General features: G+C 39.6%; 1 protein-coding gene across 4 annotated transcripts in view; it reads left to right on the top strand.

Moving 5' to 3' along the window:
- The window catches only part of KCNH1 (potassium voltage-gated channel subfamily H member 1), a 186,549-nt gene that overhangs the window by 81,332 nt on the left and 87,700 nt on the right, over positions 1-17,517 (top strand). For 3 of the 4 annotated variants that reach the window (XM_068676165.1, XM_068676167.1, XM_068676168.1), the window contains exons 8-9: positions 7,691-7,890; positions 11,530-11,782. In XM_068676165.1, the coding sequence (XP_068532266.1) occupies positions 7,691-7,890; positions 11,530-11,782 (453 nt within the window). Of the gene's footprint in view, positions 1-7,690; positions 7,891-11,529; positions 11,783-12,057; positions 12,395-17,517 lie in introns of those variants that run through there. The other variant, XM_068676169.1, reaches the window with a different exon arrangement.

The following is a 17,517-nucleotide window of genomic DNA, read 5'->3' on the forward strand; positions in this document are numbered from 1 at the left end:
TGCGTGGGTGCTGCCAGATCAAATCAAAATCAAGAAACTTCGCTTCTGAAACGTCCTTAGGGATGCTGGGGTTCAGTGTCATCGGAAGGCTTGGTGGTTTGCCAACACTTACTTCTCTTTTTCCATGTTAAGCCTTAAACTGGCAAAATGTAAGTGGTGTCAAGTCCCTGAGGTAAGAGGAGGTTATTTGCCTGTAGGTCTCTGCTGCTGTAGTAGCAATCTGCCTTTATATTGTATCGCTAGGAAAGGGTGCGAGGAGAGGAGGAGTGGGACTTGCCTGTGGTGTTTGTTCCAGAGCTGCTCTTAACTCTTCCCGTTGTGCCCTTACGCGCTGCAGACAGCCTATTTTTAAGGTGCACAGATGTTTCTGGGACTGCAGTCCTTGGTAGTTGCTCAAGTGGCTTCTTAGAGCAGCTGTTCCCTTGTTTATGTCTCTGACTTGTATTCCATTGCAGTTCTTGGTCTATGTGGTTGGTTTTCTTTTTTTGGGGGGGAGTGGGAAGGGAAAAAAATGATGTCTGTAATGCTCTGTTGTTTACCCCTTCTCAGCTGTCTCCTTACTAGCGGCCTGTCCTTCTGCATGGGTACATTTCCATCGTAGCTGGGGCTTGGTGTTTCTTCCTGTGCTCAGTCTGTTGTGAGCAGCGTGATGGCAGCAAATGCAATGAAAAGTGTGAGAAGATTTGCAGTAGAATTTGACTAAGAGCTTGATATAACTTGCCTGTGGTCTCTCACCTTTCATCCTAGAAGTCAAGTGCTTCTGCCACACAGCTTGATGCTCGTTCATGTCCCACATGGCCTATTTGGACTTTCTGCTTTGCTCATTGTCATCGTGTTGATTTTGGGCTTGTTCAGTTGATAATTGTGTGCCAGGCCTTCAGCTTTTGCCATTGCTACTACCCTACTCTTGCTTGTAGGGTACCTAAACTGAGGGAAAATTTAGAAGCTGGTGGAGTGAAAGCAGAGGGAGGTGGAACAGTTCAGTGCAGCAGTTCAGTCTGGGAGAATAGAGAGCCGTGGGAAGAGCCAGCACGAACAGGCACTGGAACAGCAGGAGAGACAGTTCCTCTGGAAACTCACTTCAAAAAACATTTTTTTCCCAAGTTGTAAAATGCAGGAATTCATGTACATGCTAAGCAACTGTAATTTGTTTTATACCTTGTGAAAGTATTATGCAAATATGTTGTGAAAATACACAAACTACATAATATTAATTGACCTATTAGATTATGGCTGTTTACATTTGTGTTTTTACCAGCAGAATGAAATGATACATCTGTACGTTGTCTAGCTTTTATCTTTTTAATAAAGCAAAAGGTTACAAGTAAGAAAAATATTTATAAAATACAAAGCCTCCTAAGAAGAACCAAATTAAGCAGCTCTGCATCTGTCTTGATAGAAACTGGTGCAACCTATTTAAATTCTCTACTGTTCTAGAAGGTTATATAGATACTAGATAAGTAAATCTTATTTTAGATGCTCCAATTGAAAGTTGCAAGTCTACAAATAACAATTCTATTAAACTAGTGCTGTAAATAATGCCTTGATAAGATACCTGTTCAGTTTGGTATTTGCTTGCTGGCTGTAATTAACAGTGCAGTGTTTTTCTTTTAACTACATACTCTCTACCCTTAAGTAGGAATAATTACCACTAATCAAGACCCCTAATCTCAAGCAATTATAAGCTCTTACATTGTTCTAATTGCACATTTAAAAACAATGTGTTTTCCTCATATGATTATGTTATAATCCATACAGTTATTAATTTCTGCTTTTCTTTTTATCTGATCAATGTTGATTTTGTGTGACCTCACAATGTGTTATCTGAAAAATGCCTTTGGGACGTGCATTTTTTTGTGGTTAATTTACTGTTATGTTTCCTCTTCAGTGAGAAGTGACATATTACGAGTTTTCAAGGCTGTGTTTTTTCTCAACTCATGCATGAACTTGATGTGCACTAGAAACCCATTAGTGAAACAAAGTGCAGCTATACATTTCAGTCATCTACTGTTTGTAAACCCAGGTGCTTGCTCTCTGAATACTATTTAGATTAGCACAGAGTAATCCTTAAGTATGAAAGAGAGGTTCTTTGTTTTAGAGGTTTTAAAAATTGTTAAATAGAGCTGATATGCAGGCAGACAGACTTTCTGGATCAGCTTTCTAGAAAGTGCAAGTGAAGGCAGCTCAGTTTGAGGAAGAACTGCAAGTCTCAGGGGCAAGATGTGAGAGGTTGTTCGCTGGTTGGTGTTGGTCTCACTTGTTGCTATCTAGTCCTTATGCACACATTTTGTATGCAAGGGATTCGGATGAGTGCATTTTGAACAAATCATCATCAATCTGATGATTCATCTCAGGAACCGCATGCAGCACTTACATCTGTAATTGGGGTAATTGCAAACCTCTCATTCTTACAGATAGAAATTCTTCCTCTTATAATTCTAAAATCAGCTCCCAGGTCTTCTATCTGCAGTAACTGAGACCTACCGTGACTTGTATTTATTTCTCTATTCTTATTTGTTACATCATTAAAAGTAGCAGATTATTTGGTGACCTTTCCAACCTGTATCTGACCTTCATGATTCACTCATGCGGGTAATTGGCTATTGAAATTACTATGCTTTTATCTCTGACGTTATTTAAACGCTGGCTTAAATGGGGTGACACAGACTGCATTGTAAATGGGTGGCCACGTTGTTGAGGACAATGTGTTTTTCTTTATCTATTGTAAGAGAAGAATATTTATGTCTTGGTGGGGAGAAAAAATCCTCTGTTCTTTCTGAGGGATCCCGACATTCATGGAGAGGAGGTGTTTGCTCTCTGCTTGATGTGCTGCAGCTCTGTATGCAGTGCTAGAACAGGTTTTTGCTTGTTCTGCAGAAGATACTTTCTCCTTGGTCTATGTGTAGACATGGTCGCAACAGGTTTATTCCTAGACACTGCTTCTCAAAAGCCACCGCACTGCCTTCTTCCAGTGATGCATCCAGCGAAGCTTTTAGGGTCAAATTAATTTGCGACCTTCCTATGTGGCACACTTGTGGCCTTGCTTGAGTCAAATCCATGCCCTGCGAGGGCATTCCCCTCCTTTCCCCCAGTCCTTTTTCTTTATTTCTGTTGTCCCTTTCACATAGGACTACTAAAGAACTCATCATTTCTACAGAGTTCACAAGGCAACTCCACAAACTGCAGCAAACAGCTCCAGGGACCTTTGGATGTTGGACATGAAACCATACGACCTGCACTGTCACTGTTATAGGGCAGCGGTCTAATGTCACGGTGTTCAATCAGTCCTGAAACAAGGATCTCGAGGTTTTGTTCTGTCGTAAATTCCCCAACTTTCTTCCTGTGGGAGGAGAGTGTTTGTTTCTGAAGGTTCTGGGGCTGTGATGTATTGCAGTGGATTCATTTCATTGTTCCTTTGAAAGAAAGGAAAGGGACACAGCTAACTATTTCTTTGCAGGAAAAGGTCAATGTTTAATATGCTAATGTCTCTACCCAATTTTAGGCAGCAAATATCCATGGCTTTAATGTGTCTTTAATAGTAATAAAGTGGTTAGCTAATGATAAATTAAGCATTGTAAATTTGGGGATTTTTTTTTTTTAATGAAAAATTAATGTAGGCAGCAATAATTTTTCTTGCCAAGATAATTGTCGTACTGGAGCATCGTAGCTGCAATTTGCAGTGGAAATTGCTCTAGGATTGCTCACCTTATAATAATTGAAATGAAGAATCAAATGTCCTCTTTTATTTATTTATTTATTTTATTTAGGCTTCATGTAGCTAGACAGTAAAGGGGCGGATGGGGCCTTCATTTTACTTTTGCTGGAGTAGGCCTATTACATTCCTAGACATTGAATCAGCAGGTCTTGCTGTCTGCCAGAACATGAGACAGTCAGATGCCCACAAGTATGGTGGCATAGAAACCTACAGATAAGAATTTGCCTGTGACTCTGTGCCTAACTGTCATCTGTTTTCATCATTGTATTGGCTGGCAGAAGAATGATGTTTCTGGATGACTTTCACTGCTGCAGAATCCTACCAGTGGGACTTGCACAGTTTTGGATGCCCTGGTTTGGTTTCTTGTAGGGAACCTGGTAAAGGTCTGTGTAAATAGCAGTGGTTCAGGGGTCGTGTTTTCATCTGCGTGACAGAGGGCAACACAGGACATAGTAAGAGAAAGGTAATGTGTGTTTTTAAAACAAAATACTCATAGATTAAGGAGCGTATATAGTAAGTCTGTTTGTTTTTTCTTTTCTGAAGCATTCTTCATTCTTCAGGACTCATAGCATCAGAGTTTCAGGTATGGTTTAGCTCAGGCATAAATTGAAGTTAAACAGAGAAATAATCTATACGTTGCTAGTCCCTGTGTCCCTATTAATATTCTCTACTTTAAAAAAAAAATTATTTGGCATGATTTTGTATGTATGTGTCAAAGGAAGCTGACATCTTGTTGTTGTTCAACAGAAGAAAACATTTGAAATGAAGTAAGGGGTAAATCCTTCTTACCATCTGTTTCTGCAAGTCTGAGTTGGTGAGGCTGCACTTGAGAATCAAGGGGAAGGTCTGTTTTATGAGATTCAGCCAAGGCTTTAAATGGACTTCCTTTGCTCTCCTGCAGAAACAGCTCAGGAGCCTGCCAAAAGAAGTGAATTTTTAGGAGAAAGGTAATCTAACTTAAATCTAGGACTGTGCATTAAGATCTTTTTTAACTTCATTGCAACTCCATGTGGAATTCAGTTTTCTGGACATATGTGGAAGAAGAAGAAGGTATCACTCTGTGGAAACCTAGTTAGAGACCTAAACTCATATTCAGCTTTGACTCATATTCAGTGTTTCAGCCTTGACTCACATTCATTTTTTGAGGCTTGAGTCTCTTTTGATGGGCTTATTTGGGGAAGTTTAGATTGGAATTTTTAAGTGTACTTGTCTGTGAGGTTTGGTGTGAATAGCCTCCTAGCTGGAAAGGAAACTTCTAAAGCAGGTCTGGAGTTCAAATTCCACACCTTGATATGGGCCTCTCGCTATGAGAAAGTGCCTTTTTTTAGATATTTTATCCGGGTGTATGTCTTGGATAAGGTTAAATATTGCAATGTCAACCAACTGAATTGGGCTGAGGCAGAGCTGCCTTTTCAACCTGTCTAAATATTCAGGTCATTCTAGGTCAAATGTAATCATATCCATAAATTCATAGCTTAATTATACAGATAATTAGAGGATACAGAATCATATCCTAAAATAATAGTGCAGTTTTAGCATTTTTCGTAGTTTGAGTGACCATTGTTGTTTTAGCTCTGGATGGATATAGCATGTTAAGCAGGGTTGTTAGATGGTAGCTTGCTCTTTTAGGTAATGCCCTTTGTTTTCTTACCTTGGTTATGCTGCAGCTTGTTACCCTAAAATGCAAGGTAATCATCAGCTGCAATACAAAAACTGCACAGGTGTCTGAAGTGGTGTTTGGTGCCTTGTAACAAAGCTTTATTTTGAACAGGATAAAACATCAGACCAAGATTTCTTAGCGATAATCTTTTAGGAAATAAGTAAAATCATGGAAAATCAAGGACCATCCCTGAAATGTTTATGCAGCCACTGGAGACAAAGATACTTAAGTACAAGCTGTGTGTCTAAATACCAGTTTTTGTATTTGCTCCAAGGCAAGTAAGTTATATGGCAGCTGTCCAGCACATCAGGCACTTGAAGGCAGACTGATGAATTGGTCCTGAAAGAGGAGTTTGGGATTTGTTAGAATTGTCTCTCAAAGCTGAGCTCTGTACCTTGCTCTCCTCTTAATAGTTGCTTTTATTTGTGCCATTTCTGATAGCAAAATCCCTGGATCTACATCTACAGTAATAGCTGCAGTTGGCTAAAACCTGAGATTCCTGTGCAGCCTTTAACCTGTCTAGCATTCCTGAGGTGTTATGGAGCCCACCGGGCTTGAGAGCCTTGTTCAGATTTAATTCACTCAGAGTTTGCACTGTGGATACAAATATTAGTACTTCATAGTGCATCCTGATCAGTTTAGGGGACTGAGGAAGAAAAGAGGTAGCTGTGCTAAGCCAGGCAAATGCCCCCAGGTCCAAGCTCCCACTTGTCTGTACAGAGGGGTAGTGGGAAAAGGGGGGAACTGGTCTCAGCAGGAACTCATGAAAATCAAGAAGTTATACAACATTAAGAAGGAATTCTGTAGAGGAACAGCTGTGTAAAGACCTTGAGCTAGTCTGATTTTAAATTGCATCTCTCCATGATCAGGGAAAAGACAGTCCTGTAAGCTTCTCCTGCACGTTATTAAAGTTTTTGTTGTTGTTGCTGGTCATAAAACCCTAAATCATCTTAGTTGGCTTATGGATATCTGACTACAATGCTGACCTGAATAAATAGCTGCACTCAAAGGAATGAATGAGGAAATATATATATTAAAAAAAAGGGGGTGAGGGAAGGAGTAACAGCAAAAAAGGGGGTTTAGATAAGGCAATAAAGTTTTTTTTTTAATAAATATGATTTTCAATTATTTATTTTTATCTCAGAGTGGAACACGTATGATACTGACAATTCAGTGCCTGTTTTAGGGGACAGGAAATGGTAAAGAGGAAGAACGTCCTCAGCAAGCCAGAGCACTTACTGGTGGCTGTCAGCACGTTTGCTGTCTGACTGTTCCTCTCCCTGACTGCAGACTCAGCCTCTCACCTGCTTATCGCCAGCCTGATTCCTGACACAGGAAAGCTCCCTGTGAGGTTTCCTGTCCTTCCCTTTTGTTCAGAGCTGGATTAGCTGAAACAGCCCCAGCCCCAGCCTCTGCAAGACATCAAAACACAACCACTAAGACTGCCACCAACCTCCTGTCCCATCTTGGCCTTCGGAAGGTAGATTTCCTTGAGCCTTGTGCCTTCTCATCTACTTCTCTCCACTACTGGAAATACTGCCTATTTTCTATCTTACGTTCATTATTAAACACATTAAACACATTTTGATCCACTGGCTGGCTTTGTGTCAGTGCCCAGTGCAGTCAGAAGAGCAGCGTGGCGGTCTGCGTTTGAGGGCTTTAGCTCTTGCCTCAGGCCTTGCTGTTCTTCTGCCTGAAGAATATAAAACATAATGTGAGTTTTTATGTATTATTAAACTTACATCTATAAATCACTGACCCATGGTAGCTGTTTATTATTACATATTCCATCTTCTGCTTTGATGCATTGTTGTTGTCACACCGAGGTGGGTAATGATGACTCGGCTTACTACTGTGGTAATGCACTTAGAGCTTGGGAATCTGTCACTGATGGCATTTCAACACAGGCACTATAAACCAGAGATGAAATTTTAAAGTGTCTGCTGTCAAGCTATTTGTCTCAAAATTCTTGTTTCCTCTGTTGTGGTTCCGTAAGGGTTTGGATGCTACTGAATTGTTTGATGGACAAAGACAAATAGTTGTGCTTCGGGAACTCTGTGCTGCAGGACTCGTCATCACAAAAGCAGGCGGAGGTCATCTGCTTGTAATGCTAAGTCTGACCTGCAAAACATGCTTGTGCTCATCAGGCCTCCCTAACGAAGCACCAAAATTGCATTCGTTTCCATGGACTTGGCATTTCTTGTCTTTTACAGCACGTTGGAACATAGGCTAATCAACACAATGTATTATATTATACCTATTGTATTTCTTTATATTTTTTATTTATTTATTTTCTCTCTTTTTTTTTTTTTCAGCCCTTCTGTATGCAACCATTTTTGGTAACGTGACAACCATATTTCAGCAAATGTATGCTAATACGAACAGATACCATGAAATGCTGAACAGTGTCCGAGACTTCCTAAAGCTCTACCAGGTCCCTAAAGGACTGAGTGAACGTGTGATGGATTACATTGTTTCCACCTGGTCAATGTCCAGAGGAATAGATACTGAGAAGGTAAGTGAATTAAACTGCAAGGAAACAATTCACATCCTGAAAGCATTGCATTAAAATAAACAGGAGGTACTTCCTTAGTAAAGACGACAAATATTCTTTAAATAGTACTGGGTAGCAGCTTCCCTTCATTGTAAACTCTCAACTACAGCATTTCAGCCATTCTGTCATATCACCACTTACATCGGTGGTAAAAGTGCATATGTGTTGTTGGTGATATGGCATGAAGTACTATAAAAACAAATGAAAGTGCTTGCTTTTCAGAAAATAAATAAAATAACTAAGTAAGTTTCAAGTTCTAACACAGCCTCAGATTTTCTTCCAATGAGATTTTTATGCAATTTTTCTGTTATAAGAGGTTTGCAGGTATGTGGGCCTGAATACGAAGTATAAATTGTTTTGTCTTGGTAGAATTTGATTGGAATATTAGAGATAAAATAGCAACTTCCAGATTTCATTAATAATAATAATGTATTGTTTGAAAGCTACCTTATTTGAGATGAATGTTTTCATCCTAATTCACCGAATTTACAAGTAAAATTCCCATTGTGTTTTTTAATGTAGTAAATGGCTCTTCACCAGAACAAATGTGCAAAGCGACTACTTTCTGCTCTCCTGTCATTTGCCAGCTTTTATGGGGACAGATACTGTTTTTCTTCTGCTTGTGAAGAGATGTAGTTTGGGAGGTGGTGCATTCAGGAAATCAGACCAGTGCTCCAGTCACCAGCCTCCTGCTTGGCTGCTTACTTCTGTATTCAGACCTGTAGATGCTGGAGTTAAAGAGCAAACAAAGTCATTTCTGTCTAGTTGTTAAAGTGTCGTTGGGGAAGAGTAGAGCAGATGTGGCCTTGCACTGTGCTGTCTGGAGACTGCTGGGTACAGGAGGTACTGTTTGCTTTCCTCAGTGGTCTTCAGCATATCTGCTGTTTAGATCCCAGACTGTGATTTTGGGAAGCACTCTCACACCAGCTTTCAGAAATAAATGGTATTGTAGTGCTAGATAGTGCTGATTAGAAGCTGCTCTGTGTGTTTTCCCACAAAATGTCTTTGTGTGCGGTTCTGAGCATCAAGGTAGGCACATTTGGGGAAGGTGGAGAGACAAGACCTGAAGATACACAGTGTAAGGAACGCTGGTGCTTTCATTCACTCCTCAATACAAGCTTCTATCATCATTTTAATGTAGCAACAAGAAAAAATTGCTATGTAAAACAAATTTGTTTTAGCTTATCTTCAAAGTCCATTCTTGTTTTCCTCTGATAAGAGGAGAAATGCTTTAGGAATGCCTTTGGACACAGCAGGATAACCAAACCAAGCACAACTCACTGTAGCCTTTGAAAATTACCTTAATAAGTAGAAAAAAAAAAGTCTCAAATTATCAAAGCATCAAAGAGCATATTCCACAGAGTTGATTTCAATAACCGGTGTGTGCATAGCTGAACTGCCAGTGGTGATGACTGTAGAACCAAGAAATCAACTTTCATCTGCATTGCAAAAGCCAACACAATGCAAGTCTGACTAATGGCTCTGCCAATCCGTAAACGCTCGGGTCTGAGCTCCATTGGTTTGATGCCTATGTATAACTCCTCGGATGCCATGCAATGAATAAAACATGTATTGTTCCTGCGACAGAACAGTGGTAGTTGTGCCTCTGTGTAATGTAATGCAGTTTTCTACAGGTAAGGCAGATATTTAAAGATGAATTTAACACAGAACCAATCTTTACACTATTTTGTAGGCCACAAATTTGTCAATTCAGTGTTAACTGCAGGCATGCCAAGGAGTGAATAATCAGCTGAAAGCAAAGTCTGTAAGTCTAGTAAATGCCAGTACAACAAAATGTAACCAAGAGCTTCTGAGATTCTAAAATTAAGCCATGATGATCTGGTTTATACCTCCCATATAAATGAAAATCTCCTGCTGTTTGTCTGTAACTTTCAGATGCGTTTAATTCCTCATTATTTTTATGAAGTCTGGAAACAACTTCTCCTAAGTGGAGAATGGAAAATTAGCTAACTTCTTCTTAGAATGAGAAACCAAGAGGTTTTTGGATAAGAATCTCTTTTTAAATGTTCTCTTGTATATTCAGGTTTTCTTATTACTATTTCTATTACGGCAGCCCTTTGTGTGTGTGATGTTCAAATGACTGTGAAGTGTACTTGTGTATAATTCTGGTGCCAAATATTGGCAAGCATCTACAAATACAGAATGTTTTTGCTGCCAGAATAAATGAGGTAATTGCAAAGACAGCGATGGCCACTGCCTATGTTCCATACTGCCTATGTTCCATGTTTAATGCTGGTCTTTCTGTCCCAACCCATTCCTGTGAGCCTGGAAGTCTGAGAATTGGCAGATCTGGGGGCTGCTCATTGTAGGGCAGGTGAGAGAGATCATCTACGAGTGACCTACAGTTAATTGCTATAGAAATATCCCTTTCAGAAGTGATATATAGCAGGTCTTCTTGAAGGTGGGCTAAAGATGATTTTAGCAGTGGTAGAGCCATTTGCTCTTGGAGTAGCAGGCCTAACACCTGGTACCACGGCCTTTTGCAGTTATGAGCTTAATTCTTTGCTCAGAGATCACACAGAGCCTCACTGAGGGTTTAGGCATAGCCATTGTGCTTCATGTGTTACCTTCATATTTTCCAGGAGTGTTTGCATCAAAGCGGCCATCTCCTTCCATCCAGGAAAAATGTGTGGGAGTAAATCTGAAGCTCACCCAGGGTGTTCCTTAATTGGATGAAATAGTTATTACTGGGGAAAAATGAGGCAGACTCACACTACTCAGAAAGTTTTTTGCAAATAATGCATCTCGAGATGTACTTCATCACAGTCTTGATCTTCCAAGGATTTTGTCATCCTTGTTCATGTTCATGCATTTCCAGAGTTTTTGCCAGGAACTTTTTAATCTGTGCATGTAGTAGTGATTCTGTATTCTTTCCACTCAGCTTTCTGTATTATATTAAAAACCTTCAGAAATAGTCCTGACTGGCACCACTGTGCTAAGCATTGATTTATGTACCCTTGGGAACACACATCATCAATTGCCAAAAGTCATGCAACACGGTATAATACCTTAAAGTCCCTTCTTGTGTGAGAAAAAAAAATAATCTGGTACTGCCACTGAGGAGGTGAATTTGAACACCTACCTGCAAACCTCAATATTACGAGCTAATGAAACTAGCAATATATTTTATTTTATTTTTTTTGTAAAGGGTTATGAGATTATACTTTTTTTCTATACAACTGCTCTCACACTTGGAAAATTTGTGCGGGTTTTTCATAGAATATATCTATCTAAATAGAGACCTACCCACTAGAAGTGATCCCTTCAGCAGGCTCTTTTCCACCACTTCCCGTACTGATGTACAGCTCATTTTTTTCTGTCTTAAAAACGTGAGGCCTTATCAGGGTAATTCAATATCCAGCAGAGCGTGTTGCTGAGATGAAAACATTATTTTCCTTCAGGTATTGTAAAGTAGACTGAGTATTGTGGCACATGTGTACCTATAGAAATGGGAATATGGACTGAGATTAGAAGTCTTATGGGAAGAAAAGCATTTCATAACCTGTGTAGTAAAACAGGGATAATCATGTGGCACTTTTAAGCCACATACAGGAATTGATTGCCCAATTTCCTTTTCAGGTTTTGCAGATATGCCCTAAGGACATGAGAGCAGATATCTGCGTGCATCTGAACCGTAAAGTTTTCAAGGAGCACCCAGCCTTCAGGCTGGCGAGCGATGGGTGCCTTCGAGCGCTTGCCATGGAGTTTCAGACAGTGCACTGTGCCCCAGGAGACCTGATCTACCATGCCGGCGAGAGTGTCGACAGCCTCTGCTTTGTGGTTTCAGGGTCTTTGGAAGTAATCCAGGATGATGAAGTCGTTGCTATATTGGGTGAGTTTCACAGCTGATACACACGTTGTGTACAAGTATAGATGCACAGAGTGTTTTTATAGCCTCTTCTATTCAAGCACTTTCGTTATTCTTTAAAAAAGCTCCAGTCAGGTTAGCTTTACCACAGCCTGTATATTTTAATGAATTTGGCAGCTCTATGATGTTAAACATTTGTTGTCTGTTGAAAAATTGAACGAGAAAGGAACAAATACTTGCTTAAGGTCATACAGGAACATCGCATAAAGTCATTGGCTTGTCCTTCCTGTTCCACATAGGTAAACAGAAAGGGCAATCATCTCATCTCCGGATTGCTCCAACTCTGTTTCTTCTGGTCAATGGCAGCTGTATTTGAGCACTGAGATACTGAACATTCTTGGGGTTGTTCCTTCCTTGCCACATCTCCCTTCATCAGAAATTCCACTTAGGATTGCAGAAGAACTTAAAGTGCTGGGCCTGCCACTCCTCTGATAAAAATCCAGTTTTGCTGAAAATTTTTCAGTTAGCTTGATTTCAGATTATGTGGTGATCTCTTAAAGACAAAATAATATAAAATATATGAAATATAGAATATATAATAGTAAACAATACATATAATGATCACAATATACAATCATATATAATATATATTATATAAAATATAATATAAAAATTTAAAGCTGATCTGCATTAACTTGGAATGACAATTTTAGTTTGGAGGCACTCAGAAGAAGCTGACAGTGCTGTGAACAACATTCTGAAGCAAAGCTAGGAGAAGAGAGTGAGATTATCCAATAGATATAGATAAATGATGGGGTGGCTACAGCACTGAAAAGGTGATACTTATCCTTTGATTCTGTCAGACCCTTTTGTGATAAGGTAAGTTCTCACGGTGGCTTTATTCAGTACCTGTCACTCATGGCAGCCTGGCAAAAAAGATGAAAACTTTCTAAGTTTAAACTTTCTGATCACATACAGACACTGTAAAAGGAATGTCTACTGGAAAATGAGGAAGCTAATAAATATGCAGAGTTCGCTTTTCCTCTACTTCTGAACAGGATTGCACGTATAGCATAGTGTGAATTTCATGTCCTGAGGAATCAAGTTCATGATATTTTGTACTACACAAGAATCTAAAAAGGTGAAAAGTAGTGGGGTAACTAATTCTTTTGTGTTCTGGAATCAGCTGTGTAATTCAGTGCTGTTTGCTACTAACAACTGCTCCCAAGCGCAAATACATGCTGAGCGGAGAATGGATTGAGAGCAACCCTGAGGAGAAGGACTTGGGGATGTTGGTTGATTAAAAAAATCAACATGAGCCAGCAACATGTGCTTGCAGTCCAGAAAGCCAAATGTGTCCTGGACTGCATCAAAGGTTGAATCCCCTCTACTTTGCTTTTGTGAGAACCCATCTGGAGCACTGTGTTCAGCTCTGGGCCCCCAGAACACAAGACAGATACAGACCTATTAGAATGGGTCCAGAGGAGGTCATGAGGATGCTCAGAGGGCTGGAGCACCTTTCATATGAAGACAGGCTGAAGGAGTTGGGGTTGTTCAGCCTGGACAGGAGAAGGCTCCAGGGAGACCTTACAGTGGCCAGTGCCTAAAGGGGGGGGTACAGAAAATCTGGGGAGGGACTCTGTCAGGAGGTGGAGTGACAGGACAAGGGGTAATGTCTTTAAGAGAGGGTAGGTTTAGATTAGATGTAAGGAAGAAATTCTTCACTCAGAGGGTGGTGAGGCGCTGGCACAGGCTGCCCAGAGAAGCTGTGGATGCCCAGTCCCTGGAGGTGCTCAAGGCCAGACTGGATGGGGCTTTGGGCAGCCTGGTGTGGTGTTAGGTGTCCCTACCCATGGCAGGGAGTTGGAGTTAGATGGTCTTTAAGGTCTCTTCTGGTCCAAACCATTTAGTGATTCTATGATTTTCTAAGTTGGGCATCAAAATCTTACTACCTTTTAATGTACTGAGTTGCCATGAATTAATATGGCAAATGTAGAACAAAGTAAAACCTCTCAGTTTGGGTCATTTTGTAACCCACAATGCCTCCTCCTGTGTCCATCACAGGGAGAAAAGCTCAGGAAAAACTTGCTGTTCCATTTAATCAGCGTGAGCAAAAAAATATTGAAGTAGAGTTTTCAAAATGCCTTTAAAAGATATGTTTCCTCCTTATCTTTAACAGTACTTTCCATGTTTCATCATAATGTTCACTTTAGAAAACATTCAGCCCAGATTCCTTGAAAAATCAACGTTAAGGAAACCTGAACTGCTGATCTGCTGCAGAGTGATGGCTACAGATAAATGAGGCTGATCCCTTGGTATTTGAGTGAATAGAAATATTTTATGTTGTTTTTCTCCTGGGACAGTAGCAACTGATCCTTTTCTCTCCACACCTTTTATTGGAAATTTGGAGTCAGTTCTCTGGCTCCCACGGAAGTTGTTGCTCTGTCATTTTCTGTGTAAATCTAGTAGTCAGAAATGAAAGCAAAATGAAGTGGGTTCAGTGTGGTTTGGCAAGATTTTGTTTTGGATAAATGTACATCAATTTTTGCGTTTCAGTTTTTTCTGGACTAAGGAAGGTTTTTTCCCTTCACTCACGTGTGCACACACACAGGTTGTGAAGCCATCCATTGGAGATTTTTCCATCCAGATAAGAAATAATGTAGTTAACCAAAGTTGTTCCCTATTCTGAATCAGTAGTTTTCTCCTTTAGAATCGCATAATGTAAGAACCACATTAGTGAGGATGCTGCAGGAGATAGGCCAAGATTTCCTGCCTAACCTCTGTTCAGTCACAGTTTTCTTATCAGTAGAACAGCAATGATTTTTATTTTATTTTTTTAAATTTCATGTTCAGCTAAACTTGCCAAGCATTTGATAAAAGCACACCAGATAAAACGAGCACTTAAGGAAAAAAAATAAATTCTGCATTGTACAAGAAACATGATTGTTGGTGATCATTCAGCCAGAACAGCCAATTCCATAAGTTTTGTTTGCCAGTCACAATGAAGCACAGCTCTGAACATCTGGCATGTAACAGCTAACCACGTGAGGAATTCTGTAGGGTAATTTCAGTTAACAGATACGTCAGAGTGACTGTAATCTCCTCACAGACATTCTTGAAATAAAAATAAAGTGTATAAATTATCCAAGGTGAATTATTTGCTCAGCTTTGGCTGTCACTTAATAAAGCAGCCTTTGCAATTTGTAATGTAGCCTGTATCTTCCATACAATAGAGAAATAAATTGCATCTCTAAATTACTGTGTGACTGCTGCACAGTGTTACATAAACCAAAGGTAAACTACGCTTAAGCCTTAAGGGATCCAATTCATATGAAAAAAATTTGAGTTTTGAAATCATGTAGCCTTGCAGACTAGCATATAAATGTCTGTCATGTAGCCTTGGAGTTTGGAGTGTAATGTGTGCGATTGTGTCCATCCAGATTGGTTCTAATACCCATGTGAGAGGTATATTCTCAGACCAGGCTTATGTTCTTATAACAAAGAACTGATTTTGACTGACTTGGGTTAATACTTGAGTTAGAAGTTATACTTGGTCAGAAATGAAAAAAAAATGTACTTTTTTTTTTGTGTGTGTGTCACCTTAGATTGCACTCCTTGTTAATTTGTCTAAGAGACAAACACAAAATGTATAAACTTCAAAAATTTTCTCTGCAACATTTACAGTAAAAGTTTAAATAAATTGAGGTATTTTGTATTAGGTTTGATTTGTTGGGATGAAAGATGCATTTTTTTGATTCTATCCAAAATTTCTACTGAAGTAAAGAAATTACTAACACTCATGTAACACAGTCTTTAGACTTGATGTGTCAAAGAAATAAAAAATAATTAAAAACAAAACAATCCCTTCCCCTTTCCCCCCTCCAATAGAAAATTGCTTTTAAGCAAGATGATTTATGTATTGTGATTCATTTTAATATGAATGGGGAAAAAAAAGCAAGACGTAGCAAGGCAAGCCACTGTACCGCCGTGTTTTTTTACGTTAATGTGTAGGTTATGAGGGGAATTAAGTAGCAGTGATGATTAGCTAGCGGGAAGCAGCCTGGATGAAATACAATTCAGTTTTCTGTAGCTCTCTCTTCTTCCATTTATACGGTTGTTATTGCCTAGGATGAAGCGCTGAGGTACACTCATCACTTTACGAAGGCAGAGACAAATCACCCAGTCCCTGCCCTGAAGAGAGCCGAGCAAAGCATAGGTCATGCAGAACTTCCATTAAGAGGCTGTTTTCAACTTGGCTTTGCTTTTAACTTTTCTAAGCCTTACCCATTTGGGCTGTTGCTGCTTTATCCGTCTGAGACGGACTTATCTATTTGAACTACCACTGCTTAAAAACTTCCCCATTTATCCAAATGCGGTTAGGGGAAATGGGTTATTTTGTCGCTGCTAAAAAACAATCAGCCATTTCTGTGCGCTTCATTTGGCAGCGCTGGGTTCTCTGCTTTGGAGCAGACCCTTCGGGCTGATCCTCTGGCCTTCTGAAAACCTGACCTTGTCACAGGTCACTGAAAAGTTAAAATTTACTCATGCTCAGGAGAGATTTGCTGGATTTTAATGTAATGAGTACCTTGAAAAGATTCCCCCTGAATTAAATGTGTTTTGGGTAGAGGCCATAAGATCTGGCTGCAGCTTTCTTTGAGATGTGCAGGCGAAAAGGTAGTAGGAGCATGAATTAAGCCTGCCTAGCTAGTAGTTGTTTCTTAATTTAGGGAAGCTTGAGAATCAGAACTGTCTTTCAATGTACTTTTTGTATTTTTTACACTATGAAGGTATGCATTTCCTTAATTCAAGCATGATAACATAATTGTTAGAATTGCTGTAATCAAGAAACTGCTAGAAATCTGGCTGAGCAGATGCCATATGCCATTGCTGAGGCTGACAGGGCACTTTCCTGAGGCCTTCTAGTCTGGAACTTTTTAATCTCTCCTCACAATTATAAGAGGAAGTACTGGTTCTTGTGTTATCTTTCCAATTGCATGTGCGCATCAGAAATTTATATAAAACTCTAATAATAATAATAAAATCATGAAATAGTAGTAAACTTAACTTCTTATAAATATCTTCTAGAAATACAGTGAAAGAGAGGATAGGAGGCCTTGTTAGAAAACAATTTAAGTTGTGTTGATATAAATGTACAAATACCTGAATGGTCAAGAGTGCCATTTTTGATTTTAGTAGAAAATCAATTCTAAACTAGAACTGCTTGACCTGGTTGTACTCCAAGATTGAACAGAAAATCCTAGTGTAGGAAACAACTGATTCTTGCACCCAGGTTGGATCCGACCCATTCTGTTTGAAACTGGGGTCATCTCTGACATTTGGAATAGCATTTCAGTAAAAGACTGAAACCGAGAGATGAACCTTGAAATTAGGGTGACGAGCTGTTTTTCTATAAAATAGCGTCTTAAATTTTCAGACTGCTGCAAAAGCTGTCAATTAATGACTCCCAGAGGGCCTGACTAGGCAGCACTTCTTCACTTCTGTGAGTTGTTCAAAGTTGCTGAACTGCAAGGGGGGGCTGTGTACACGGATAGTGAGGTTAGTCTTAAAGATTTGATTAGACTGGGAGCCTTTAAGCCTTTGTTTAACAATTAAAAACGAAGCCTATAAAACCACTGTGGTCTTCAGAGCTGAGCAACGGATGAGAAAAATAACATTTATTAGAAGGTTTAGTTTAAAAAGAAAAACAAAACCCCCACAGAAAACAGTTTATCCCAAGAGTAAAGCAATTTATTCCCAGG

Source organism: Anas acuta, chromosome 3, assembly GCF_963932015.1.
Source record: "Anas acuta chromosome 3, bAnaAcu1.1, whole genome shotgun sequence".
Classification (NCBI taxonomy): domain Eukaryota; kingdom Metazoa; phylum Chordata; class Aves; order Anseriformes; family Anatidae; genus Anas; species Anas acuta.